This window comes from Pipistrellus hanaki (assembly GCF_964339955.1).
Source record: "Pipistrellus hanaki genome assembly, chromosome: 5".
NCBI lineage: Eukaryota > Metazoa > Chordata > Mammalia > Chiroptera > Vespertilionidae > Pipistrellus > Pipistrellus hanaki.
Genome location: NC_140507.1, coordinates 90,225,539 through 90,250,422, shown reverse-complemented (window position 1 = coordinate 90,250,422; position 24,884 = coordinate 90,225,539). Strand labels below are relative to the sequence as shown.

Here is a 24,884-nt window from a genome sequence, read left to right as displayed (position 1 = left end):
ATCTTCAGTAGGGGGTGTGCAGGAGGCAGCTGACAGATGTTTCTCTCTCATCGATGTTTCTAACTCTCTGTCCCTCTCTCTTCCTCTCTGTAAAAAACTCAATGAAATATATATATTTTTTAATGGAACTGCCTTCTGACTCAGTGATTCTACTTCTGGGAATATATCCGAAGAAACTCAAAACACTAATTCAAAATAATATATGCACCCCTATGTTCATTGCAGTGTTATTTACAATAGCCAAGATTTGGAAGCAGCCAAGTGCCCAGCAGTAGATGAGTGGATAAAAAAGCTGTAATACATTTACACAATGGAATGCTACTCGATCATAAAAAAGAAAGAAGCCTACCTTTAGTGATGGCTTAAATAGACCTGGAGAGTAATATGCTCAGAGATATGAGACAGTCAGAGACAGACAAAAACCATATGAGTTAATGAACAAAATAAACAAAATCGAAACAGACTCATAGATACAGAGAACAGACTGACATCTATCAGAGGGGAGTGGTTTTGGAGGCTGGCTGAAATAGGTGAAGGGATTAAATGGCACCCAAACACCTCATTGGCACAGACACAGACAACAGTATGGTAATTACCAGAGGAAAGGACGGGGCAGGTAGAAGATGGTAAATGAGATGATAAATGGTGGCAGAAGGAGACTTCACTTTGGGTGATGAACACACAATACAATATGCAGATGATGTATTACAGAATTGTACACTTAAAACCTATATAATTCTATTAACCAATGTCACCACAATAAATGCAATAAAAATTAAAATAGAAAATATGGAATCCAGAAGATAATAGAATGGACTTGTAGCACGCTAATCAGAACATTCAACTTAAAAAACCACCTGAAAAAAATACTGTGAGTGCGGACTGTGGAGAGAGGACAGAAGACATGGTGTGGGTGAGCCAATGTGCACAGCTAAGCACCTTGGCTGGGAAAGGAACAGTGTGGCAGAGCAGCTCCTGCCCCCTAGGAGAGTAGAGTATCAACCACACACAGGGATTCCCAAACCACAGCAACAGAGAAGGGAAGGGGAGCCCACATAGCATGGGGCAGTGGGAATAAGTAGGAATTCAGGCCACCAGGGGAACGCAGACCACCCTATCCCAGACAAAAAGTGAGTACTGGGTTACAGAACAGCCTGGGAAGCTCACCCGGATTGGAATCTGTGGGAAGGGCTACTCAGCAGAACTCCAGACCAGGAGAGGGGTCTGAGCAGACCATCCAGCAGTGAATCCGAGGGGTCAATTATTCTCTCAAAGAACTTTCCTGGAAGAGCAGGATGGGGGCCAGTCTGAGTGTCCTGGGGAAAGGCACAATCCTCCCAACCTCAAATGAAGAGGAGCCGCCCCTTCCCCGCCTGTGGAACAGCTCTGGGCTAGAAATCTGTGCCCCCTGGTGGGCCTGTGGCACGAGGACGCGAACATCTCTGGCCAGGATGGAGCACGAGCAGAAGCCCCGCCGGTGAGAGCGGGCCTGGCTGGAAGATGAGAGAGCCAGGTGGGGCAGGTGATTTTTTTTGTTTTTATTTTGCTTTTTGTGTGTGCTTTGCTTAAATCCCAACTGCTAGAGGTGGCAACAAGGGGTGCCAGCAATCCAGGAGAGCTGAAGCATTGGAAGGAGAGGAAGAGTCACCTACCCCTCCAAGCTAAGGGCACCACCCCCAAGGCAAGTCTGCTAGAAACATCCTGATCTGGACCAGATACCCCACCAAGCCTCTCTCCATGGGAGAAGGGACAGCAGCCCAGAACAAGTATATTCAAGGGGCAAGTCCAAGCAGACACAGCTCTGGACTATGGAGGCCCCACCCACCAGAATACTCGGGGACCCAGAAGGCTTCAGCCAGGCTGCCCAGGGCTAGGCAGAGACAGTGACTCACATTGGGCAGCACCAGAGAACTGCCCGGGAGGCCTGAGACCCACACACCAAGGGGCCAAACACAACTGCATCACAGCAAAATCCAGCGAGCTCCACAAATAGCAGACTCAAGGTCTTTTGTTTGTGTGGGTGTTTTTTGGGGGAGGGTGGGATTTGATTTAGATTTTCTTTCTCATCTTCTCTCTTTCTTTCTCATATTCTCTCATTGCTATCTTTTATTTTAACCAAATATTTTTTCTTTCTTAGTCTCTTTACTTTTTGTTCTTATATTTAATTCAATTATTTGTTCTCTTTTTTCTTTTTTTCTTTTTTTTTTCTTTTTTTAAAAATATATTTTATTGATTTTGTACAGAGAGGAAGGGAGAGAGATAGAGAGTTAGAAACATCGATGAGAGAGAGTCATCGATCAGCTGCCTCTTGCTCACCCCCTACTGGGGATATGCCCGCAACCAAGGTACATGCCCTTAACCGGAATCGAACCCAGGACCCTTCAGTCCCCAAGCCGATGCTCTATCCATTGAGCCAAACCGGTTTCGGCATGTTCTTCTCTTTTTTTTTTCTCCATCTTCTTTTCCTATTCTATATCTCATTTTATTTAATATTATTACTTTTTAAAATTATTATTATATTATTGATTATTTTTTACCTTTTATTTTGATACACTATTTCTGATCTCTTCCTTCTTTGATTTCATATACTCACTTTTAAATTTATTTTAGTATTTTTCTTTCCTCCTTTAATTCTTCAGGTCTTTGTTAGTGTGCCTGATTTTGTTTGATTGCTTGCTTTTTCGTCTTGGGTTGCTGCTTTGATTATTGTTTGTGTTTTGATTTTTTGTTTGTTTGCTTTTTAGGGTTTTTGTTGTTGTTGTTGTTATTTTCTTCATGTTCCTTTTGGTTTGCTATTGTTTCATTCTGTCAGTATGTGCATAACAGTTGGCATGATGAGGTTGGGGTTGGGACTCACAGTCAATAAGCCTGAGGGGTAAACTCATTCACAAAAGGAACAACAGAAATCAAGACCCATTTGGTTCTCCAAATTTAACAGGAGAACCCATAGCATACAGCTCAGAAGATCAAGGAGTCTACACTACTGGGTCCCACTTGGAGGCATAAGGATTTTCTTTAATACACAGAAACAAATACAAAGAAACAGAAAAAAAAAAAGAAAAAAAAAAAAGAGGGGGAAATAAAGAAATAGGTCCCAAATGAAAGAACAGGAGGAATCTCCAGAAAAAAGAGCTACATGAAATGGAGGCAAGCAAATTATCAGATATAGAGTTTAAAGTAAAGTTTATATTCTCAGACAACTTAGTGAGAACTATAAGGAACTTAGTGCAAAATATCAGCATGACAACAAACATAGAAATCATGAATAAGAATCAATCAGAAATGAAGAATGACATAGCTGAAGTAAGAAACGAAAGAAAAAAGAAAAAAAAACCACCCTGGAAGCAATCAACAGTAGATCTGAAGAAACTGAGAAGAAATCAGCAAATTAGAAGACAAGGTAAACAACAAAAAGCAAAGAAAATCACCCATTCAGGAGCAATCAGCAAAAAGAATTTAAAAAGAAGGATCGTTTAAGGGAGCTTTGTAACAATAAGAAACGTAACAACTTCTGTATCAGAGGGGTTCCAGAAGATGAAGAATCTGAGCCAAGAATAGAATACTTGTTTGAAGAAATAATGCCAGAAAACTTCACTAACCTGGTGAAAGAAAAAGTCACTCAAGTTCAGGAAACACAGAGAACCCCAATCAAGATGAACCCAAAAGAACTCACATCTTGACACATCATAATTAAAATGGCAAACATTGCCTTACCAACATGGCTCAGTGGTTGAGCATTGACCTATGAACCAGGAGGTCAGGGTTCAATTCCCAGTCAGGGCACATGCCTGGGTTGTGGGCTCCATCTCCAGTGTGAGGCATGCAAGAAGCAGCCAATAATGATTCTCTCTCTCTCCCTCTCCCTTCTCCTCTGAAATCAATAAAAATATATTTTAAAATAAAATGGTAAATGTTAAAGACAAAGAAAGAACCTTAAAGGTATCAAGAAAGATACAGAAAATTACCTGCAAGGGAGGTACCATGAGACTGTCAGCAAACACTTCAGAACAGAAGGGAGTGTCATGAAGTATACCAAGTATTACAAAGCAAGTGTCTGAATCCAAGACTACTCTATCCAGCAAGGCTATCCTTCAAAATTGAAGGTGAAATAAAGAGCTTCACAGATTAAAAAATAAATAAATAAATAAATAAATAAATAAAATTTTTAAAAAAAGGCTAAAGTCGTTTATCACTACCAAACCAGCACTGCAATAATTGCTAAAGGAAGTAGTGTAAGAAAAAGAAATAGAAAGAGAGGGATGTAGGCATAAAAAATATAAATGGCTTAAATGCTCCAATCAAAAGACAAAGGGTAGCCGAAACCAGTTTGGCTCAGTGAATAGAGCGTCAGCCAGCGGATTGAAAGGTCCCGGGTTTGATTCTGGTCAAGGGCATGTACCTTGGTTGTGGGCACATCTCCAGTAGGGGGTGTGCAAGAGGCAGCTGATCGATGATTCTCTCTCATCAATGTTTCTAACTCTCTGTCCCTCTCTCTTCCTCTCTGTAAAATATCAATAAAATATATTTAAAAAAAAAAAAAAAAAGACAAAGGGTAGCTGACTGGATAAGAAAACATGACCCATTATATTCTGTCTACAAAAGACCCACCTCAGAACCAAAGACTCATACAGAATGAAAGGGAGCAATGGAAAAAAATGCTTCCATGCAAATAGAAATGAAAGAAAAATCTGGGTAGCAATACTCATATATGAAAAAATAGATTTCAAAATGAAGGCCATAGCAAAAGACAATGAAGGTCACTGCATAATAGTGAAGGGATGGATACAAGAGGATATAATCCTGGAAAACATATATGCACCCAATATAGAATCACTCAAGTGTGTGTGTGTGTATTACACACTTCTTAAGAACTTAAAGGGAGAGATCAACAGCAATACAATCATAGTAGGGGACTTTAAAACCCCACTGACATCACTGGATAGATCTTCTAGACAAAAAAATAAACAAGGAAACAGGGATCCTAAATGACACACTAGATCACATGTAATTAATTGACACAGGACATTTCACCCCAGAGCTGCAGAATATACATTCTTCTCAAGTGCACATGGGTCATTCTCAAAGATAGACCACATGTTAGAACACAAAGTAAGTCTCTTCAAGTTCAAGAAGATTGGAATCATATCAAGCATCTTCTCAGATCACAATGGAATAAAATTAAAAATCAATTGTAATAAAAAACACTCCAAAGTATTCAAACACATGGAAGCTAAATAGCATCTTATTAAACAATAAATGGGTTACCAATGAGATCAAGGGAGAAATCAAAAACTTCCAGGAAACAAATGAACACACAAAAACCCAAAATATGTGGGACACAGCAAAGGCGATCCTGAGAGGCAAGATTATAATACTACAAGCCTACCTTAAAACACACACACACACACACACACACACACACACACACACACACATTCTATCTAACCTTACAACTAAAATAATTTGAGGAAGAACAAGAAGGAAAAACCCAGAGTAAGTAGAAGGAAGGAAATAATAAAGGTTTAAGTGGAAACAAATGACATAGAGACTAAAAAGAAAAAAACAATACAAAAGGTCAATGAAACCAAGTGCTGGTTCTTTGAAAAGATAAGATAGATGAACCACTAGTTAGACTCAAGAAACAAAAAGAGCCGATCCAAATAAATAAAATCAGAAAAGAAAGCGGAGAAGTAACAACTAACACCACAGAAATACCAAGGATTGAACAATTATATGCAACCAAGCCGGAAAACCTCGATGACATGGACAAATTCCTAGAAAAATACAATCTTATAAATCTGAATCAGGAAGAATCAGAAAACCTCAATAGAGCAATAACAACTGATGGACTAGAAACAGTCTTTAAAAAACTCCCAGCAAACAAAAGCTTTATCCAGATGGCTTGACAGGGGAATTTCACCAAACATTCAAAGTACTAACACCTATACTCCTCAAACTATTCCAAAAAATCCAAGAGGAAGGAACACTTGCAAGCTCTTTTAATAAAGCCAGCATTGTCCTAATTCATATAAAGATACTACAAATAAAGAGAATTACAGGCAAATGTCCCTAATGAACATTGATGCTAAAATCCTCAACAAAATATTAGCAAATCAGATCCAGCAATATATTAAAAAAGATCACACATTATGAAGAAGTAGGATTTATTCCAGGAATGCAAGTCTGGTACAGCATTCACAAATCAATAAATGTGACACATCACATAAACATTGAAAGACAAAAATCACATGATCATATCAACCAACATAGAAAAAGCATTCAACAAAATCCAACACACTTTTTGATAAAAAATCTCAGCAAAGTGGAGTGGAGTAGAGGGATCATACCTCAACATAATAAAGGCCCTATATGACAAACCTACAGCCAACATCATATTCAATAGGCAAAGCATTTTCCCTAAGAATAGAAACAAGATAGGGATGTCCACTTTTAGCACTCTTATTCAATACAGTACTGGAAGTTCTAGCCACAATGAAAAAATATCCTCGGGTGAGGATTAACAAACAAAATACTCTCATCAAAGTGTGTGTAGGACAGTGGTAGGCAAACTCATTAGTCAACAGAGCCAAATACAATGGTTGAAATTTCTTTTGAGAGCCAAATTTTTTAAACTTAAACTTCTTCTAATGCCAATTCTTCAAAATAGACTTGCCCACGCAAAACACTGGGGGTGAGGGCACATATGGGAGTGGGGTGGGAGGCAATGGTAAGATATGTACACATATAATACCTTAATTTAAAAAATGGAAAAAAATAAATAGAAATTTTTAAAAATAGACTTTCCCAGGCCGTGGTATTTTGTGGAAGAGCCACACTCAAGGGGCCAAAGAGCCACATGTGGCTCGCAAGCGACAGTTTGCTGACCACGGTGTAGGAGAAACTTACCTCAACTTGATAAAGGCCTTATATGATAAACTCACAGCTAACATCACACTGAATGGTGAAAACCTGAAAACTCTTCCTCTAAGATCAGAAACAAGACATGGATGCCCACTCTCATCATTATTATTCAACACCAGTGGCCTGGTGCATGAATTAATTTGTGCACATTGAAAGGAAATTAATTAAAAGAAGTATTTTAATATCATTAGTCACCCTTTCTCTATAATAGAAGTGTCAGCCAAATTCACAATTGACAATGACAGATGAAAACACACACATGATTGGCTCCAGCAAGAGCTTTATATGTATGGCACATGTGCAAGTCAACTTAGCCTTTTATAGATATACAGTAGAATAAACTTGCTTAATTAGACCTGCTTTCTGATTTAGCTAAACTTTTCCATCCCAGTGAAGCACCCCAACTTTTCTTTCAGGTAATTGTCAGCAACACAGCAGTAAATATCAACATGAAGCAGATTATTATTGTACATCACGCAGGGAGAACAAAGGGTAAAATATTTAACTGCAGCAGTGCTTGACTATATTCTGTGCAGTGAGATAACCTGAAATAATTTTCAAGATCCACCATTTCTTACTTCTTTTCCATTGGGTCAAGTTTCTAAGCTTTTTAAATCTCCATTTTCCAGCTAATGAAAAGAAAACAGGATTCCACCAAGTCTCTTATCTACCTACTCTAGGACTTCTGTGAGTATCAAATGAGATGAGGCATGGGAAAACACTTCACAGACATTTAGTAACAGAGTAAAGTGTTTCCACCTGACTATAAAGCAAGTCGTGTTCCTGGGCTGAAGAAACTCCAAGGAGGCTAGTTGATAGGGAGAGGAAGCCGGGCATTGATACTTGACATCATTACCCAGACTGTTGGACACTTAGCAAATTAGCCTTTTATATATACAGGTAGTACTGAAGTCCTAGCCACAGCAATCCAACAAGATAAGGAAATAAAAGCTCTAGCTGGTTTGGCTCAATGAATACAGTGTCAGCCTATGGACTAAATGATCCCAGGTTCGATTCTGGTCAAGGGCACATGCCTGGGTTGCAGTCTTGATCCCCGGGGGGGGGGGGGGGGGGGGGGAGGCATGCAGGAGGCAGCTGATCAATGGTTCTCTTTCATCGTTGATGTTTCTGTCTCTCTTTCCCCCGCCCTTCCTTCTAAAACCAATGAGAATATATTTTTAAAAAGAAAAGAAATAAAAGGCACCCAAATTGGAAAGGAAGAAGTAAAATTATCACAATTTGCAGATGACATGGTGCCGTACTATATATATAAAACCTAAAGATTCCACACAAAAAAGTTAATTTATACATATAAAAGCCTAAGTGACCATTACAACCAAACAACCAGAACGACCAGTCGACCAGTTGCTATGATGCACACTGATCACTAGGGGGAAGATGCTTAACACAGGAGCTCTCCCTGGTGGTCAGTGTGGTCCCACAGCCAAGGTCCCGCAGCACCTCCCCCCTCCCAGCCAACCTCACGTGGTCCTTCCCTGCAGCTGACCCAGCCCTGATGGGCCACAATCGCTGGCCAGGCTGAGGGACCCCAACCATGCACAAATTGTGCACTGGGCCTCTAGTAAAATTAATAAAAGAATTCAATAAAGTAGCAGGATATAAAGTTCACATACAGATATCCCTCATATTCCTATACAATCAGACAAAAAAATTAAGCAACCAATCCCATTTACAACTGCATCAAAATAAATAAATAAATAAATAAAATACCTAGGAATAAATACCAGGGTAGTGAAAGACCTGTACTCTGAAGACATTGAAGAAAGAAGTTGAAGACATGCTCATGGATAGAAAGGATTAATATTGCTAAAATAACCATGCAGATTCAATGCAATTCCTATCAAGATACCAATGACATTTTTCTCAGAACTAGAATAATCCTATAATTTATATGGAATCACAAAAGACTATGAATAGCCAACCATGAATGAGGAAGAACAAAGTTGGAGGTATCACACTTGATTTCATACTATACTACAAAGCCATCTACGCTAATAAAAGAGTAAGATGCAAATTGACCATACCTTCATGACACCCACCAGCCAATCAGGAGTGAGTATGCAGATTAACACAACAAAGATGGAAGGTTAATTTGCATCACAGGCACTGAGTGGCCAGGGGCGGGGTGGGTCGCAGAAGTTCCTCACTGCTCCAGCAGCTCTAGGCCTCTGGGCAGTGTGAGAAGGTGGAAAGGTGGCTCTGGGCCAGAGCAAAGGCAGTGCTGGCAGCCAGGGGAAGAAAGGCATGTTCTTGTACAAATCTTCATGCATTGGGCCTCTAGTAATAATCATAACAGTGCTGTGGTATTGGCACAAAACAGACACACAGATCAATGGAATAAAAGAGAGAGACTACCAAAAAAAAAAAACTTTGCTCACAGGGTCAGGTCACATATAAACATCAACCAGTGAATGCATAAATAAGTGGAACAACAAATCTCTCTCCCTCCCCCCCGCCCCTCTCTCTCTCTCATCTCATCAATAAATAGATAAATAATTTTAAAAGCTCAATTTAAAGAAAACTCTATGCAAAGACCACCAGTTTGGGGTGAAGCCCCGGAGGCCTGTGGGCCTCCAGCCCCTCGCTATGCAGCCCAAGGAAGCCTCTGGCCCGGGTGTAAGAGCATCCCTTCTCTGTGCATGAACTTGGCAGAGCTGCGTGAGCCTATGAACATACAGGTCGCTGGGTCCCGCTTCAGAGAAGTGTGTTCCAAAGAAAAACCATGGTTTGGAAAGCTTGGCCTTAATAATCCAACACGGCTCCTGCTCAGCCTCCTGCCCAATCCTCAGACACAGCCAGCTGCTGCCATCCAGAACTTTCTGGACACCCGGGCACATGCACAATTCCTATTGTACTGCCTGCCTGGCACACTTGGGTTCATCCTCCAAGACCAACACAAGGGCCTGCTGCCTGGATCTCTGGCCCACCAAGCAAGCTCAGACCTTCCCTTGCCTACTTCATACCCAGAACCCAGTCCAGTGGTCAGAACTCACACTGGCTTGGAGGGAGGTGGTGGGAAGTGGCCCGTGCCATTGCAGAGCAGCAGGGGTGGGCTTAGGGGGCAGTCCTCCAGCACAGCCCTAGAAGCTCTATTACCACCCACTTCACAAAGGAGAACACTGAGATACAGAGGATGACTGCAGGAGCCCCCAGGGAGGCTAGAACAAGTGACCACACACCGGGCTAAAACCACAGGGATCTATCCTCTGCAGGTCTGGAGGCCAGAAGCCCAGGATCAAGATATTACAGGGCCACAGGCTCCAGAGAGGGTCCTTCCTTCCCCTTCCAGCTGCTGGTGCCTCAAGCATCCCTGGGCTTGTGGTCACATCCCTCCATTTCTGCCTCTGTTGTCACATGGCTATCTCCCTGTGTGTGTGTCTCAAATCTCCCCTTCCTTTTTCTATAAGGACCCCTGTCACTGGATTCAGGGCCTACCTCATCCAGATGAACTCGTCTAGAGATCACTCAGTGAGGACATCTGCAGAGACCCTATTTCCACAAAAGGCTACAATCTGAAGTCCCCAATGGGTGTGAATTTCAGGGGGACAGGACATTAACAACTTGCCCAAGGTCATCCAGCTAAGAGGCACGACTGAGCTCTGACCCTGTCTGTACTCTGTTCCCTTCACAGACAGCCTGGAAGGGTGTGACCACCCTGATGTGGGCGTGGGCCAACCTGCCACACAGCCCCCTCAACAGACCCACCTCCTCCAGTCTCAATGTCCCGCTAACAGGAGAGGAAGGTCAGGGGCTCATCTCCCAGGCTGCCTAGAGCAGGGCGTGGCTGTGGGACCCACACCTGGCAAAAGGATTAAGGGGAAACTTCTGGCTCCCAGAAAGGAGAGCACCTGCCTTCCAAACAGAAGAGACAACAGGTGACACCCAGTGCTAGATAGAAATGCTCCAAGATATTCACACAGTCTCTCCAAGCTAGCCCGCCAAACACAATAATGCATGTGCGCACTGCTGTGAGCGATTCTGCAGAAGGAATTTAGGTCCCAGGTCAGCTGGCTCTTAATTCATCAAAGGGAGATGACCCTGGGTGGGCCTAAACTCATCAGGGGAGCCCTGGAGGGGAAGGGCCTTTTCTGGCCAAAGACTAGACACAGGGGGATTCTCCACGGCTGGCCTGAAGAGGGAGGGACCATATGGCAAAGGACCAAAAGCGGCCTCCATCTGCCAGCCGGCCAGCCAGGAAACAGCCTCACACTCATACCTGCCAGGGATGGAAGTGACCAACAACTTAGATGAGCTTGGAAGAGGACTCCCAGAGGACTCAATGAATGGCATGTGGATTTCAACCTCTGAGACCCTGAGCCAAAAATCCAGCCACTCCAGGCTCGGACTTCCCACCTACAGAACGGTGAGCCCATCGATAGGCAGTTTTAAGCCACGGAGTATGTCATCATCTGTTGCACAGCAGTAAAAATATAAAAACATCCCTTGCAATTCTTCCCATCTTGAAGGTGCTGGCTGGAGCTGTGAGAGCCATCTTGTGACCATAAGCATTAGAATGAAAACGGTGAAATGCTTAGGATGGCGGCGAATGAGAGACAGACAGCGCCTGAGCCTCTGCCGGGTCCCTGTGAGAGACTGCTGGATGTGGTCCTCGGGGAGGCACTGCTCTACTTCTCCCCCTTTGGAATCAAGTTGGCCTTATCCTTGGCTTTGCACAGAGGGAACGCAGAGGGGGTGACATTCTGGGATGGCTGGAGATAGATATTAGCAAGCCCTGTGGTATCCACCATTCCCTGAGGGAACCCAGACACTATGTGAAGGAGCCCAGACTGGCCAGTGAAGAAAAAGGCCCGTGGGTGAGATACCACCAGAAGAGAATGGGGTCTCAGAAATAGAAGTAGACCAGCCAACATCACAGGAGAGAGAGACCTAAACCCCTGTCAGCTTCTCCCCTGGGAGCCATCCACATTGGGGTATCAGATGCGTGAATGAGGTCAGGCTGGCTCCTTATGTCGCCACCAAAACCACAGGAGCAGAGAGGAGCCAACCCCACTGAGCCCTGACCCACAGAATCGGAACAGTAATCGTGGCTTTCCCAGGCCTCTAGGTTTGGGGGATATTTGGTACTCAACAACAAATAACTGGCTGAACAGGCCCTGAGGGGGCTGCACACACACTGAAACATGTCTCCAGGCCTGTTCCCAGGGTGCTCAAACCTCTGCTTCGTCAACTGACCTGGGACATCCAGATGGAAGGTGACCTTCTGGCCCCCGGCCTCGCAGCTGTACTCCCCGCTGTCCCCCTTGGCCGCCTGCTGCAGCACCAGCCGCCGGGTGCAGCCCGTGGCCTCCACACGCACTTTCGAGCTCCCACTCAGCTTCTTGCCATCCTTGTACCACGTCACCTCCGTCTGGGCCTGGGCCACCTCGCAGCTCAGCGTGGCACTGGCCCCGGCCATGGCCTTCACCTCGCCGTGTGCAGACTGCTCCTTGGCAAACACCGCCGTGGGCTCTGTGGACAGGGAGGCACACACAGGGTCAAAGATATTTTCTAAATCAGGAGGACAGCACTGGGGACGCAAGGACTAAGAAGGGAGATGGCAGGACAGGGAAATCCTCAAGGCTCTGTGTGACATGCAGAAGCCCCAGCACCTTCTCAGCACAAGTAGCTCATTCATCTGCACACTGACCCCTGCCCAGGGGGCGGTCCCTGCTGGAGACACCGTGATGGACTTCTCCGGAGCACACACCCTCTAGCAGAGGGGCTTCAGGCCAGGAGGGGTGCACACACCCTCCCCAGGTGACCAAGTCTTTCCCGGATGTGCAGGGTGCATTCCCACCCAGCCAGGGACAGGTCCTGGGCTCCACCTCCCACCTGCCTTCCGTGTGTCACCTGCTGGCCTCCCAGGGGACTGAGCTGTGCCTCCTGAGCCTGTCTCTTCCATGGTGTGGATGACTCACAAAGTGGTGGGCTTTGGCTATGTTTTCAGTCTTTACTGTTTGCTCTTCTGTGCTGTGTCTGTGCATGGGAATTTGGGTCACTTCTCCCCACTCCCCCCAAGTCTAATGATGTATCTTTTGCATAAATAATATTATCTGAATTTCGCTCCAGTTTTTCACACTTTTATGCATTTTACTTTATTTCCTGCTGACAAAAGTGGTGATTGTGAGCCCCTTGCCTGTTCCTGCTCTCGCAGGCAAAGCCTTCAAGTGTCACTTAGTGTGGTTACCTAGTTGTCCTTCAGGATCATTTATCAGAAGTATGAACTGTTTTCTTTATAATTGGTTAAGAATCTATGGCATTAATAAATATTAATAAACATTTCTTCTAGATTTCTAATATTCAATGTTATCAAAACTCAGCTCTGCACTGATGAGGCAATCGCTTCATATTTTAGTTTCAATCTGCTCATGACTTGAGTGAGGTTGATTTGCTGACCTCACAAGCTGGGCCGTGACTTTCTTTATACTGCACTGTCCTCTTAATACACATGTGTCAAACACAAGGCCCGTGGGCCAAATCCAGCACGCCAGGCCTTGCAATGTGGCCCGCACCGCGCTGTCATCACTGCACTCCGCTGTCAGTTTATGACATTGTCAGTTTATGACTGTTCAGTAAACCATTCGGCCCGTGATTTAGGCTGGATTTTAGATTTTGGCCCCTTCTCTGATTGAGTTCGACACCCCTATCTTAATACATTTCCCATTCATTTTGATACTACTTAGCTTCAGATTTTGGCCTTGGGTCTCCAAAAGGGAGTGGCCCATTATTTGAACTCTCCCTATCAATCAGATGTTGGTGATAGATGTCACTTAATAAGCCAGGGACTCTATGTCCATCTCTAGCTCTACAAGGATCTCCATGAACACTCAATAATGTCCTTATAGAATAGTTCATATATGTTCCATTGGAGCCATCTTGACCTATATAAACTTTTTTTTTTATTGTGGTTCCATTTATTGAAAAGGATTGCAGGACTATTTTAGCTGTCAAAATCTTATGCCACTTTTCATATAGTTTTCTAATAATTTGGTCAATTTCTAAAACATTTTCATGTTTACTCCTACAAAATCATTTGTCATATTCTCTTAAAGTAACAATTAAAAATGTTTGGTGGGTTTTATTTCTGTGTCTATGCACAACCACAAGCTATGGTACACAAATATAACACCAAACTGTTATGTTGAGGCACCGGGAAGTAGATTTGAGATTAAAACTCTCCTAACAAAATGAAAACACAGTTAGTTCACAGACATCTCTGTGAACAAAGCAGACAGGGACGAATACACATGCGTCATTAGGAAACACTATGGCATAAATACTGAAAAAGCAGTCAAGGGCTATCACTAGAGTTTCTTGTCTTCAACAAGCCATGCAGAGTGGGAGAAGCTCCTTATTCCTCTCCATGTCTAAATCTATACATCAGACTCAGGTGATTCTGACACAGGACACAAAAGGAAACCAAGATGTACTTTAGGAAGAGAACTCCAGACCTCACAGGTACAGGTCCCTGTTAGCACACACCTAACAATGCTCTGGTCTCTGTTTACTTTTTGCACAGACCTTGCAAGAAAAAATGAATCTAGATTTTGATCCAAGTGAGCATCCAATAACTTCTATATCCACACACAAGGGAGTGCCCTAAAAAGCTACAATTGGCTAACACATGGTTCAGTCTTGAGATGGATCGAGTAAGACTGGGTGGCAGAGACTTCCCCATAATCTATTGTAAGGAAATTCAAACATATATCTGCCCATGTGGATGGGTGCGGGCATCTGAGAGCTACCAGGACGTGGGGAGTAGGAAATTCACATGACACAGGTAAGAGACGTCTGGTCACCCTCAGACTCCATGTGACAGGTAGAGCCTGAGTCCCGGCTGGTGAGGAGCACCCAGAAGGCTCTTGCAGGTGCTGGGAACCATGACTGAGCAAAACCTGAGCATCGCTCCCCATGTACAGGATGACCTCTCCCTTCTGCTCACACTCTGCCCACCCAGCCTGGTCTGGCCCCACCACTGGGATGATATGGGAGATGGAGGATAGAAGGCTAAAGAGGTGAGGTCCAGTGGAAAGAGAGACAGGGTGTGTCCGGCTGAAGTCATTACCTACACACAAAGCTCAGTTAGTGCCACCAAAGAACTGACCTGGGACATCCAGATGGAAGGTGACCTTCTGGCCCCCGGCCTCGCAGCTGTACTCCCCGCTGTCCCCCTTGGCCGCCTGCTGCAGCACCAGCCGCCGGGTGCAGCCCGTGGCCTCCACACGCACTTTCGAGCTCCCACTCAGCTTCTTGCCGTCCTTGTACCACGTCACCTCCGTCTGGGCCTGGGCCACCTCGCAGCTCAGCGTGGCACTGGCCCCGGCCATGGCCTTCACCTCGCTGTGTGCAGACTGCTCCTTGGCAAACACCACCGTGGGCTCTGTGGACAGGGAGGGATGCACAGTCAGAGGCCCCACAGCGGTTGACCCCTGAAGCCACATGAGGCTCGAACACGGAAACCACCAGTCCCCAGAGATCCTCTGTGGTCGGGTATTGCAGCACAGCCCTCCCAGCACAGGGGGCCTGACTGCTGCCTCAGTAAGAGGGCGGCAGGGGGGCTGGTAGAGCCTCTCCTGGGGGCAAGGCGGTGCCGCAGGGCTCAGAGAACCCACCAAGAGGCCCTAGCGGCTTCTAGAAGGAGCCGGGACCTCACAGTCACTGAGGTCCAACTCTATCCCACTGAGGATGCTGCCAGCACCTTTTGGGTCCGCTCAGCCTCCTCTGATCTTTAAAAGGAAGACAACGACTTCACAGTTCCTTCTTATTTAGCACCGTTCATCCATCTCAGTGCTCGTTTGGGGGGTAATTTCTTTTCCCAGATCCAAGGAGCTGTCCCAACCCAAGCATTCACATGATCAAAGAAAAGCCTGGCAGCTCTACCTCGCAAGTCCCAGACCTCCTCCCCACTGACCGAGCCCCTGAGTTGCCGACTCACCAGAGACACGCAGCTGGAAATCCACCGAGTGCTCGCCCACACGGCACGAATAGGTGCCCTCGTCTTGCCTGGTGACAGAGCTGGCCACCAGGCGATGCCGCGTGCCCACATCCTCCTGTGAGAAGTGGGAGCAGGAGCGGCCCAGCTCCAAGCCGTCCTTGAACCAGCGCACGGGCACATGGGCCTCCGTGGTCTCGCACTCAAAGCGGGCCGGACCCCCGGCCACCGCGTCCACGCAGCCGCCGGCCGAGTCCTTGTGCAGAAAGGGCGTGAGTCCTGCGAGGGCAGCTGGGGGAGGGGGCAGGCCTGTGAGCACACCCACACACCAGCAAATGCAGGGTCTCAGGGCTTTGGGACCAGGTGGAGCCCTGGCTCAGCCCAGCCCGGGGTCCCTTCACACAGGGCCTGCTGCTGATTTCCAAGCCATCGCTGCCATGGACTCCTAGGACTTCCCCAGGGGGCCCCTCCCTCTACTGAACAAAGCCCTGGCCCCCACTCTCTCCATGGGGCAGAGTGAGCACCCTCCCACACCCCCACTGTCCCCATGGAGTCACGTGAGCTTTCCCCTTCCCCACCCGTAACAGGGGTAACCTGAGCCACAATCCCCACAGTCACCTGAAAATGCCCCCTAACTTACCCGGCCACAGAGAACAACAGCTCCCATTGCCCTGGCCCCCTGGAGCCTGCCCGGAGTTGGGTACAGAAGGCGGTAGCTGTAGCAGTGGCCAGAAGCACGTGGACATGTGGAGACTCTCACCTTGAACTGACAGGTGGTAGGCGATGCGGACCCCATGGCTGACACACTCATACAGGCCAGCGTCGTCCCGCGCCACATCCCGCACCAGCAGTGCCCGCCGTCCTGCCGAAGCCTGCACCTTGTACTTGGGGCCCGGGGGCAGCGCTCGGCCGTCCTTGAGCCACGTTACCGCCGTGGCCTGGTCTGACAGCTCCGCCAGGAGCTGTGCCTCCTCGTGTAGCCGGGCCAGCACCTCCCGAACTTCCGTTGGATGCTTGGTGGTCAGCCCTGGGGGCCCCACAGGTGGAGAGAGAGCGTGTGGAGGTGACAGAGAGTGGAGGAGGAGGAGGAAAAGGGGGGCAGACAGATGGAGACATGAGCCTCGGTGTCCAGCCCCTCGTCCGCTCATACCCTGTGGCAGGGGACACCCCCCAGGCAGGGCAAACTGCTTCACATACACCCCCCTCCCCCCCAAAAAAATCTGGTCCTGCTTGCCCAGGCCACAAACCCAGCAACACACCACTACGCCTCAGGAGCTCTGGGCCCAGGGTCACAGGTCCCACTCCTGCCCCCACCCTTAGAGGAAATAGAACTTGGAGAGGCCCCGGGCGTCATGAGCTGGGGTCCACCTACCTCGGACCTCCATGCGGATGCTGTTCTCGATGCCATTGGCCACGAACTTGAGCTCAGCGCCATGCAGGCTGGCGGGTACCGAGCGGATGGTGAGGACGTGCCGCGTGCCCTCGCAGCGGATCACATATGTGTTGCTGGCCTTCAGAGCCTTCCCATCCAGGAACCATTCGCCCGCAGAGACCGAAGTGAGGTCCACAGAGAAGGTCACCTCACTGCCCTCCACCGCCTCCACTGCCTTCAGAGGCGTCTTCACCGCCAGCTGTGGTGCTGCAGGGTAGGGGCTTCAGGAAGGAGCAGGGCGCCTGGCCTCCCCTCCTCTTCCCCCCCCAGAGCCTGGGCCCATGTGCCCCCTCCTCCAGGAAGCCCATCAGACAGGCCCACGCCAACCATGAGAGATCGCAGGGTTCAGGACTGAATAGGGACAAGTTAGAGCCACGCAAGATCCCCTCGGATCCTACACACCACAGGTGGGGGTGCAGCTGTGCCGCCTGGTCTCCTGGGGCTGGTGGACACAGAGGTTCCGAGGGGCCTCGAGTCCTGTCTCAGAGTCCCTTCCCCTTCCCACAGAGGAGGCGCCAGCATCAGGACCCCCACCCGCTGCCGTGAATAAAGAGGCTCCATGTGAATAAAGAACCACTGTGGCCTCGCCAAGGCTGGGCTGTGCTCTAGGTCTGGGTGCCTCAGCAGCAGGCACCCTGCAGGCCACTGTCTGGAAGCCAATGGGAACAGAACCTTCCACACTTACCCAGGTGGACCGTCCCCGGGAACTCAAGGTAGGAGCTCTGGCCGAAGCCGTTTACAGCTGACACCCGGAACTGGAAGTCCCCCTCCTCAGCCACACTGTCCACCGTCAGCTCAGGGGTGGCCACCCACTCGGCCGCATGGCACCGGCTCCAGGTGTAGGTGCCCAGTCGCTTCTTCTCCACCACGTAGCCATTGATGGGGACAGGGCGATCCCCGGCGGGCGGTGGGGACCAGCTGAGAGTCACGGAACTCTCTGTCTTGGCCTTCACCACAGGGGCCTCGGGGGTGTGCGGTGGTGGCTTCCTGGGGGCTGGGCAGAGCACACGTCCTTATCACCAGCTGGGAGCCCCTCCCTGGCCCTGGTCCAGGATCACCCTGCCAGAGGGGGGCACAGAATCCCCAGCCCTCCAAGGGGCACTGCTCTGATGGTCTGAATGGCCACAGCCAAGGCGGAAGGCCAGCCTGAGGGGAAGCTGTAGGCCCATCATCCCGGTCTCAACCTGTGGCCATTTCTCTGGGGGCAGCAGAAAGGGCACCCTGGCTTCAGAGCCACGCTGGGCCCAGGGCCGCCACAAGCTGGCCATGTGGTTTGGGGACAGACACCTTCCAGTTCAGTGCATTGGGTCTTAGCTGGGAAGTGGCTAAAGCAGGGCACAGTGATCTTCCTGAGGCGCTGGGGCCCTGTGGAGGGCACCCCCTGGCCCCGGCCAAGAGTTAGCCCTGTGGGGGAGGGCTGGAGTGGGAGGGAACCACGGCCAATCTACAATGTAGATACCAAAGGCCACAGAGAGAAGATACCACCGGACACACACACACACACACACACACACTGTGCTTCTAGAACAATCTGCACCTCTAATTTGGTAGGTAGAATGAGGGGCTACCAAGTCTCCCATTTTGTCGATGTCTGGGGAAGCCCAGAGTGGGAGATGGCTGCAGACAGCTGTGGGTCTGAGGGAACCAGAGCTGCGGCCTGAACGCAATGTGCCCTACCCCCTTCCTGCAGCTACTGAGCACGTGTGGGCCAGCGCCGGGTCCGGAGCACAGGTGGTGACAGGGGCACCTCTGCCGTCGCAGAGGCACGCAGGCCCTTACCTGACACCAGGAACTGGGTGGACGTCCGGCAGTCCCCGGCCACAAAGGCCACCTCGCCCACATCCTCCAGGCTGCACTGGGAGATGGTCAGCGTGTGGCATGTGCCCTCAGTGGTGATGGCTACTCGGCCCCCGGCCACCACCTCCTCGTGGTTCCGGAGCCAGTGGACCGGGCCCTCCGGCCTGGCCAGCTCCACGCAGAACAGGGCAGTGTCCCCCACTCGCACCACCGTCTTCCTCGGGAGCTTTCGGATGAGGTTGCCTAGGATGGCCAGAGCCACAGGTTAGCCAGACCGGACAGCCCACCCCTCTCCAGTCTCGGGGACCCACCCATCCTGGCGCCCGCCCACCTTGGACGGCCAGCTCGGCCACCGTGCGGCTGCCCTCGGCCATCTCGCAGATGTACACCGCGTCATCGTCCGTGGAAGCGTTGTGGACGGTGAGCCGGCGCTCCGTGCCCGCCTCCTCGATGGCGTACTTGTCGCTGGCCCACAGCCGCGTCTCTTCCTTGTACCACACGGCCTCCGTGGTGGGCAGCGGCACCTCGCACTGAAACGTGGCCGACGCCTTCTCCTGCACCTCCAGGTCCTGCAGCCTCGTCCTGAAGGGCACTGTGGGCTCTGAGGGGAGAGGGCTGGTGAGCGGGCAGGGTGGCTGGGCAGGGCAAGAAAGGGGGTACTCGGCTGGGGCCCCTGGAGTGTGGTGGGTGGCACAGGGCAGGGCAAGCTAAGGGCAAGTAGGTGCTGAGGTGGGGCAGGAAGTCCGGGCAGGGGTTGGAGGGCTGCAGGGCAGGGGTGAGTGGGAGAGCAGAAGAGGGAAGGCGAGAGGGGCAGGGAGGGGAGACAGAAATTAAAGAAAAGAGCCCCTCCCCCTAAATAGAAGCAGTCTGGAAGGAGAAAGAAGCAAGGCAGGTGAAGCTACAGCCTTCAGCGCCTGGAGCGGGTCCTGCCAGAGCCCTGGGCCAGACAGCAGGGCCAAGACCGCTGGCCGAGGCCCGCGAGGTGCCGCCCGGATCTCCCCCCTGTCGCTTCCTCAGGGACCCCCGCGGTGGAGGAGCATTTACTCCAGAGAACGAGGACACTCGGGAAGAGCCATGCACCCTGTTCACAACCCTGGCGCGGTTGAGATGTGTAATAGGGTGGCAGCGGGACCCAGCACTCCAGAGGCTGGTGTTAGGAGGGAAGAATAAAGCGACCTCCCAACAGAACCTGCGGTGCTGCCCACACCTGCCCGGGCCTGGACCAGAGCCTGCAGACTGCCCCAGAGCCACCTAGGCTGTACGCAGCCACTGGGCCAAGCCCTCCAAAGCACAGCGTTTGTCCCCACCCCTGCCCTCCTGCCCTCTGTCAGGGAGACACCCCCCTGAGCACCCAGGTACAGTCTGCACAGGGCAGGCTCAGCTGCCAGGCATTCCCAGGGGCTCCCACAGGAAGGGGTGCTGGTGACAAAGCGCTTCCTTTACTCTTGTGGCTCACAAAGGCAGGGGACGGGCTGAGGGGACAGGCATTTTGCAGGCCAGGACTTCCAACTCGGGATCCACTACGGGACAGGCATGGAGGAGCCTAGCGTGCATGCATTCCGGGCAGTGGCTCTGGCAGGTGCGCGGGGCGGGCCCAGCTCACCTCGCACCACCACCAGCACGGAGCTGTAGGTCTGGCCCACGAGGTTGGACGCCGTGCAGGTGTACAGGCCACGGTCCGCCTGCTTGCAGAAGAGGATCTTGAGCACGAAGTTCTCCTGCGCGTCCTCGTACACCAGGTGCCGCCGGCCCTCGGCCACCGGCTGCCCGTCCTTCTTCCACACGGTCTCGGGCTTGGGCTCCCCGGTCACGTAGCAGCTGAGGCGCGCGTGCTTGCCCTCGGTGACGGTGCAGGTGCGGGTGCCGGCGCTGGGCGGCGAGGCGGGCGCGCCCTCGGCCCGCATGGCCTCGCGCCGCCGCTGCAGGTGCGCCAGGAGGGCGGCGGTGGAGGCGCCGGGCGGGCCCGCGGCGTCGGTGTCCGCGTCCACCGTCAGCGCGGCGACGGCGCTGGCCGCGCCCAGCGGGTTCTCGGCGCGCACGGTGTAGGTGCCGCCGTCGCGGGGGCGCGCGGCCCGGATGCGCAGCGCGCTCGCCTCGCCGCTGGCCTCCACGCTCACGCGCGGGGCGTCGGGCGGGCCCAGGCGGCGGCCGTCCTTGTCCCAGCTCACGGCCAGCGGCGGCGAGCCGCGCACGCGGCAGCGGAAGGTGGCCTCGGCGCCCTCGCGCACGCGGATGGACGTGGGGCGCAGCAGGAAGTGGGGCGCCTGCTCGGCGATCGCGGCCTCGGCGTCCACCTGCAGCCCCACGGCGGCGAAGGCCTCGCCCACGGCGTTGCGCGCGCGGCACACGTACTGGCCGCTGTCGCCCAGCGCCAGGTCCAGGATGGTGAGGCGGTACTGGTCCTCGTCCTGGGCCAGGCGGAAGCGGGCGCCCGCCTCCACCGGCCGCCGGTCCTTCTCCCAGCTCACCTGCGGCGTGGGGTTGCCCACGATCTGGCAGCTCAGCGTGGCGTCCTTACCCACCGACACCACGAAGGCCTTGGGCCGGGTCAGGAACCGGGGCGCGCCGCTGAACGAGGAATGAGCCATGGTGGGAGGCGGGGGCGGGGGGACCTGGGAGGTGGGGGTGAAAAGTCACAATGAAGACAAGCCCCCGGCACACTCAGAGCCTGCCACCTGGTCCCACCGGGCTGCCTCGCCCATCGGTGCCACCCGGAGAGGCTGGGAACCCGGCTAGACACCTGCACATGCCTCCCCCCTCCCCCCCCCCCCCCCCGCAGGCCCCGTGCCCCACCCCCACCCCAGGCAACATCCCCTGAAGGCACGGTGGTTCGCAAGTGCAGATTTGCCTCTCTCTGAGCATTTGGGGTCTGGCTCCACCCTCAAAACAGGTTCTCCTCATGGGCGAGAATCTCCAGCCTCTCCCCCAGCTCCTGTCCCACTGCCCAACTTCAGGTCCAGCTGAGCACCCGCCCCAAACACCAGGCCAGCCAGCCCAGCCACTAGGCTGCCCCCTCCCTGCCAAGAGGCTTTAGCGCTGGCCTCTCCCTCCACCGGCCACATGGCACCTGCTAAGCAGACCTGCTGTGTGCCCCCCTAAGCCACTCCCACTGCCTCAGGTGCCCTGTCCCCTCCCACAGACATCTGCCTCCTGGGCCAGAAACTGCACTCTGCCTACCTCTCCTGCACGCAGAGAGGGGGTGCTGCTTTGCTCCCAAGGGCACAGGCTTTCCTCCAGCCCTCAGCCCAGGGTTCCCTTAACCTCCCCTTATTCCGGTTCTTCCCCCAAGTGGCTTCCCCCAGCCTTTGGGCCCCAGCTGGGGCTGTGTGCATGGAGCCCTGTGCCCAGATCTGTCCCACCTGCAGCAGCTCTGGGCCACCTCTCCTGGGGTTCCCCCCCCCCCCCCGTCCCTAAATCCCTGGGGGCTTGTGCCCATCTCTGAGCAGAGAAGAAATGAAAACTCTGTAGCCGAGCAAGCTCCTCCTGACAAGACAGCGCCCTCCCCCAGCAGGCGGCCTGGCCCTCACCGTGGGCGCCTAGCTCCTCCCTCTGGAGGAACTGCCTGGGCGGCGCAGCCCATCAGCAGTGTGCCTGGGCAGTGGCAGAGGGCGCGGCGGATCCCCCAGGAAGAGCCAGGGACCTCTAGGCCAGCTGGCCGGCTGAGCCCGACCCGGGGGCTGCATCCAGCCCTTTCATTCCACGGCTGGCACCGGGGGCACTAAATGTCTTAGGTGACTCTGGCCTCTACTCACCCAGGGAGCCCCCACGGGCCCCAGAACAAGGGGGTGAGGGGGCTTCTGGGAGAACAGGGCGCACAGTGGGCCTCCCCGGGCCCGGGTTGGCACCAAGCCCGTTAACTCCCTCCGCCCTCGGAGCCGGACCTCCAGCCTCCAGCCTGGGCTGCCCACCACCACAGCATAGGGGGGTGTTTCTGGGTCCTCTGCTGCCGGTCCTGTGACTCAGCACTTAATCCCCTTAATCCCCCTCAAGGAGGCTGAGCCCAGAGCGGCCTGCTGACTCACTGTGCAGTCAGCACCTCTGTCCCCCATCCCACCAGCTGCCCCCCAAGGCCGGACAGGGAGGGCCTGGGAAGACCCGGGAGGGCAGCCACCAATGCCCCCCCCCTCTCCATGGACGCCCCCCGAGCTTTGGCATCCCTCTTTGGAGGGGTTACTTTGTCACCAGGACTCCTGGGACCTGAGCTCTGAGCCATCCCTAGTGGCCACCCCAAATCAGATAGTCATTGTGTGGGTTCCCCAAAGCAGGACACGGAGCCTCCCCCACTCACCCCCACACACACCCAGAGCAGGTGCCAGGGAAGCTGCTCCCAGCTCATGAGCGAGCATGTGGGGGTGGGGGCAGCTCCACAGCCTGGGCCCCTGGGGCGGGGAGGGCAGGGAGGGAGCTCCCGTCTCTGCACGTGCGTAGGGGGAGCTGCCGCAGCCGCAGCAGACGTGCAGGCTGTCCCCCGGCCTGGCAGGGGTGGGCAGAGATCCTGAGACCCTCTACAGCCACTGGGGACTCTACTGATATCCTGCTCCCTGTCTAAAGCCTGCACCCCTCACCCTAACTCCCATGCAGCAGACCCCATGGGATCTGAGGAGGCTCACCGGGACATGACAGCGTCAGAGCCCCAAGGCAGCCCCGCCAGGCAGGCATCCCTGCCCGTCAGCTGGGCCCGGCGCCCCGAGCACATGCCCAAGGACTCCAGAGCCACTCCGGTTCGGGAGGCCAGGGGAGGGGACCATACAAGGCAACCTCTGAGACAGGGACCCCTGCAGGGGCCGCCTCCTCCCCTTGCCACGTTGTCAGAAACAGACCTCAGGAGGGGGACCCAGCCAGAACCGGAGCCCCAGCCTCACAGGAGGCCCCTCCTCCCCAGATGCCTGTTTGGAAGGTGGCTTCCTGGGGATCCCTCAGTGGCCCAGGGCTGCGGCCGCCCCCACCTGGGATTGTTCCCCACCCTCCTCGCCCGAGCCCGCCGCTTGCTTCTCGCGTTTGGGTTCAGGGGACCCTGGACCGTTATCCAAATGAGCCCGAGGACCTGACACTCCCCGCTCATCCTCCAGAAAAGACCTCAAGGGCAGACTCTGCATCTTCGGCCCCCAGACCCAGGGTCCTATTTTCCGAACACCACGGGGAAATTCTTTCCTGGAGTCAGGTGTCGCTACGCCTCTGGCTGTCCCCACTACTGAGCCAACAGGCCCAAAATAGCCCCAGCTGTCAGCGGGCATCCATCTCAGCCAGGCTGGGGGCAGGGCTAGCCAGACCCCAGGCCCTGGATCAGAATGGGCCACAAGGCCCCAGTCTCGAAGCTTGGCTGCTCCCTTCCCGCACGAGGGCCCAGCTCCGGTCGCCGAAGGGGCGGGGGCTGGAATCCAGGCCCCCAGCCAGGGAGCAGCACGGCCCAGCCAGAACCCTCCTCCGTCTCCCAGAACCATGACCTTCAGCCAAAGCACCCTGAGGGGGAGGGGGGGCCGGATGGGGTAGCCCCTACCCCTGCCCACTCTGCCTTCTCACCTGTCTCAACAGGGGACTCAGGACAGCGCCCAGGCCAGGGGCTCGGACGGTGGAGCAAGAGCCACCAGGTCTCACCTTCCTCTAAGGGCCCAGGACTGGCAGGACTCCTTCCCGGCAGCCTGCTCTCTGGCCGGTCCTCAGACTGGACAGGGACAGAGGACAGGCAGACGCTGTCAGCTGGAGAAGGCTGGGCCCGCCCCCACCCTGCCCCCACCACTGGCCAGGCAGCCCAGCCCAGCTTCAAAATAGCCTGGCTGTCAC

The 24,884-nt window shown here is 52.5% G+C and overlaps 1 protein-coding gene across 1 annotated transcript in view; it reads right to left on the bottom strand.

Moving 5' to 3' along the window:
* The window catches only part of OBSCN (obscurin, cytoskeletal calmodulin and titin-interacting RhoGEF), a gene marked incomplete at its 5' end in the record, with an annotated part of 160,607 nt that extends 138,916 nt beyond the window's left edge, over positions 1 to 21,691 (bottom strand). The window contains 9 exon segments of the mRNA XM_084885131.1: positions 12,136 to 12,411; positions 15,047 to 15,322; positions 15,878 to 16,183; positions 16,635 to 16,901; positions 17,247 to 17,513; positions 17,992 to 18,300; positions 19,086 to 19,346; positions 19,435 to 19,704; positions 20,707 to 21,691. Of these exon segments, the coding sequence (XP_084741257.1) occupies positions 12,136 to 12,411; positions 15,047 to 15,322; positions 15,878 to 16,183; positions 16,635 to 16,901; positions 17,247 to 17,513; positions 17,992 to 18,300; positions 19,086 to 19,346; positions 19,435 to 19,704; positions 20,707 to 21,691 (3,217 nt within the window).
* Positions 21,692 to 24,884: the final 3,193 nt, after the last annotated feature.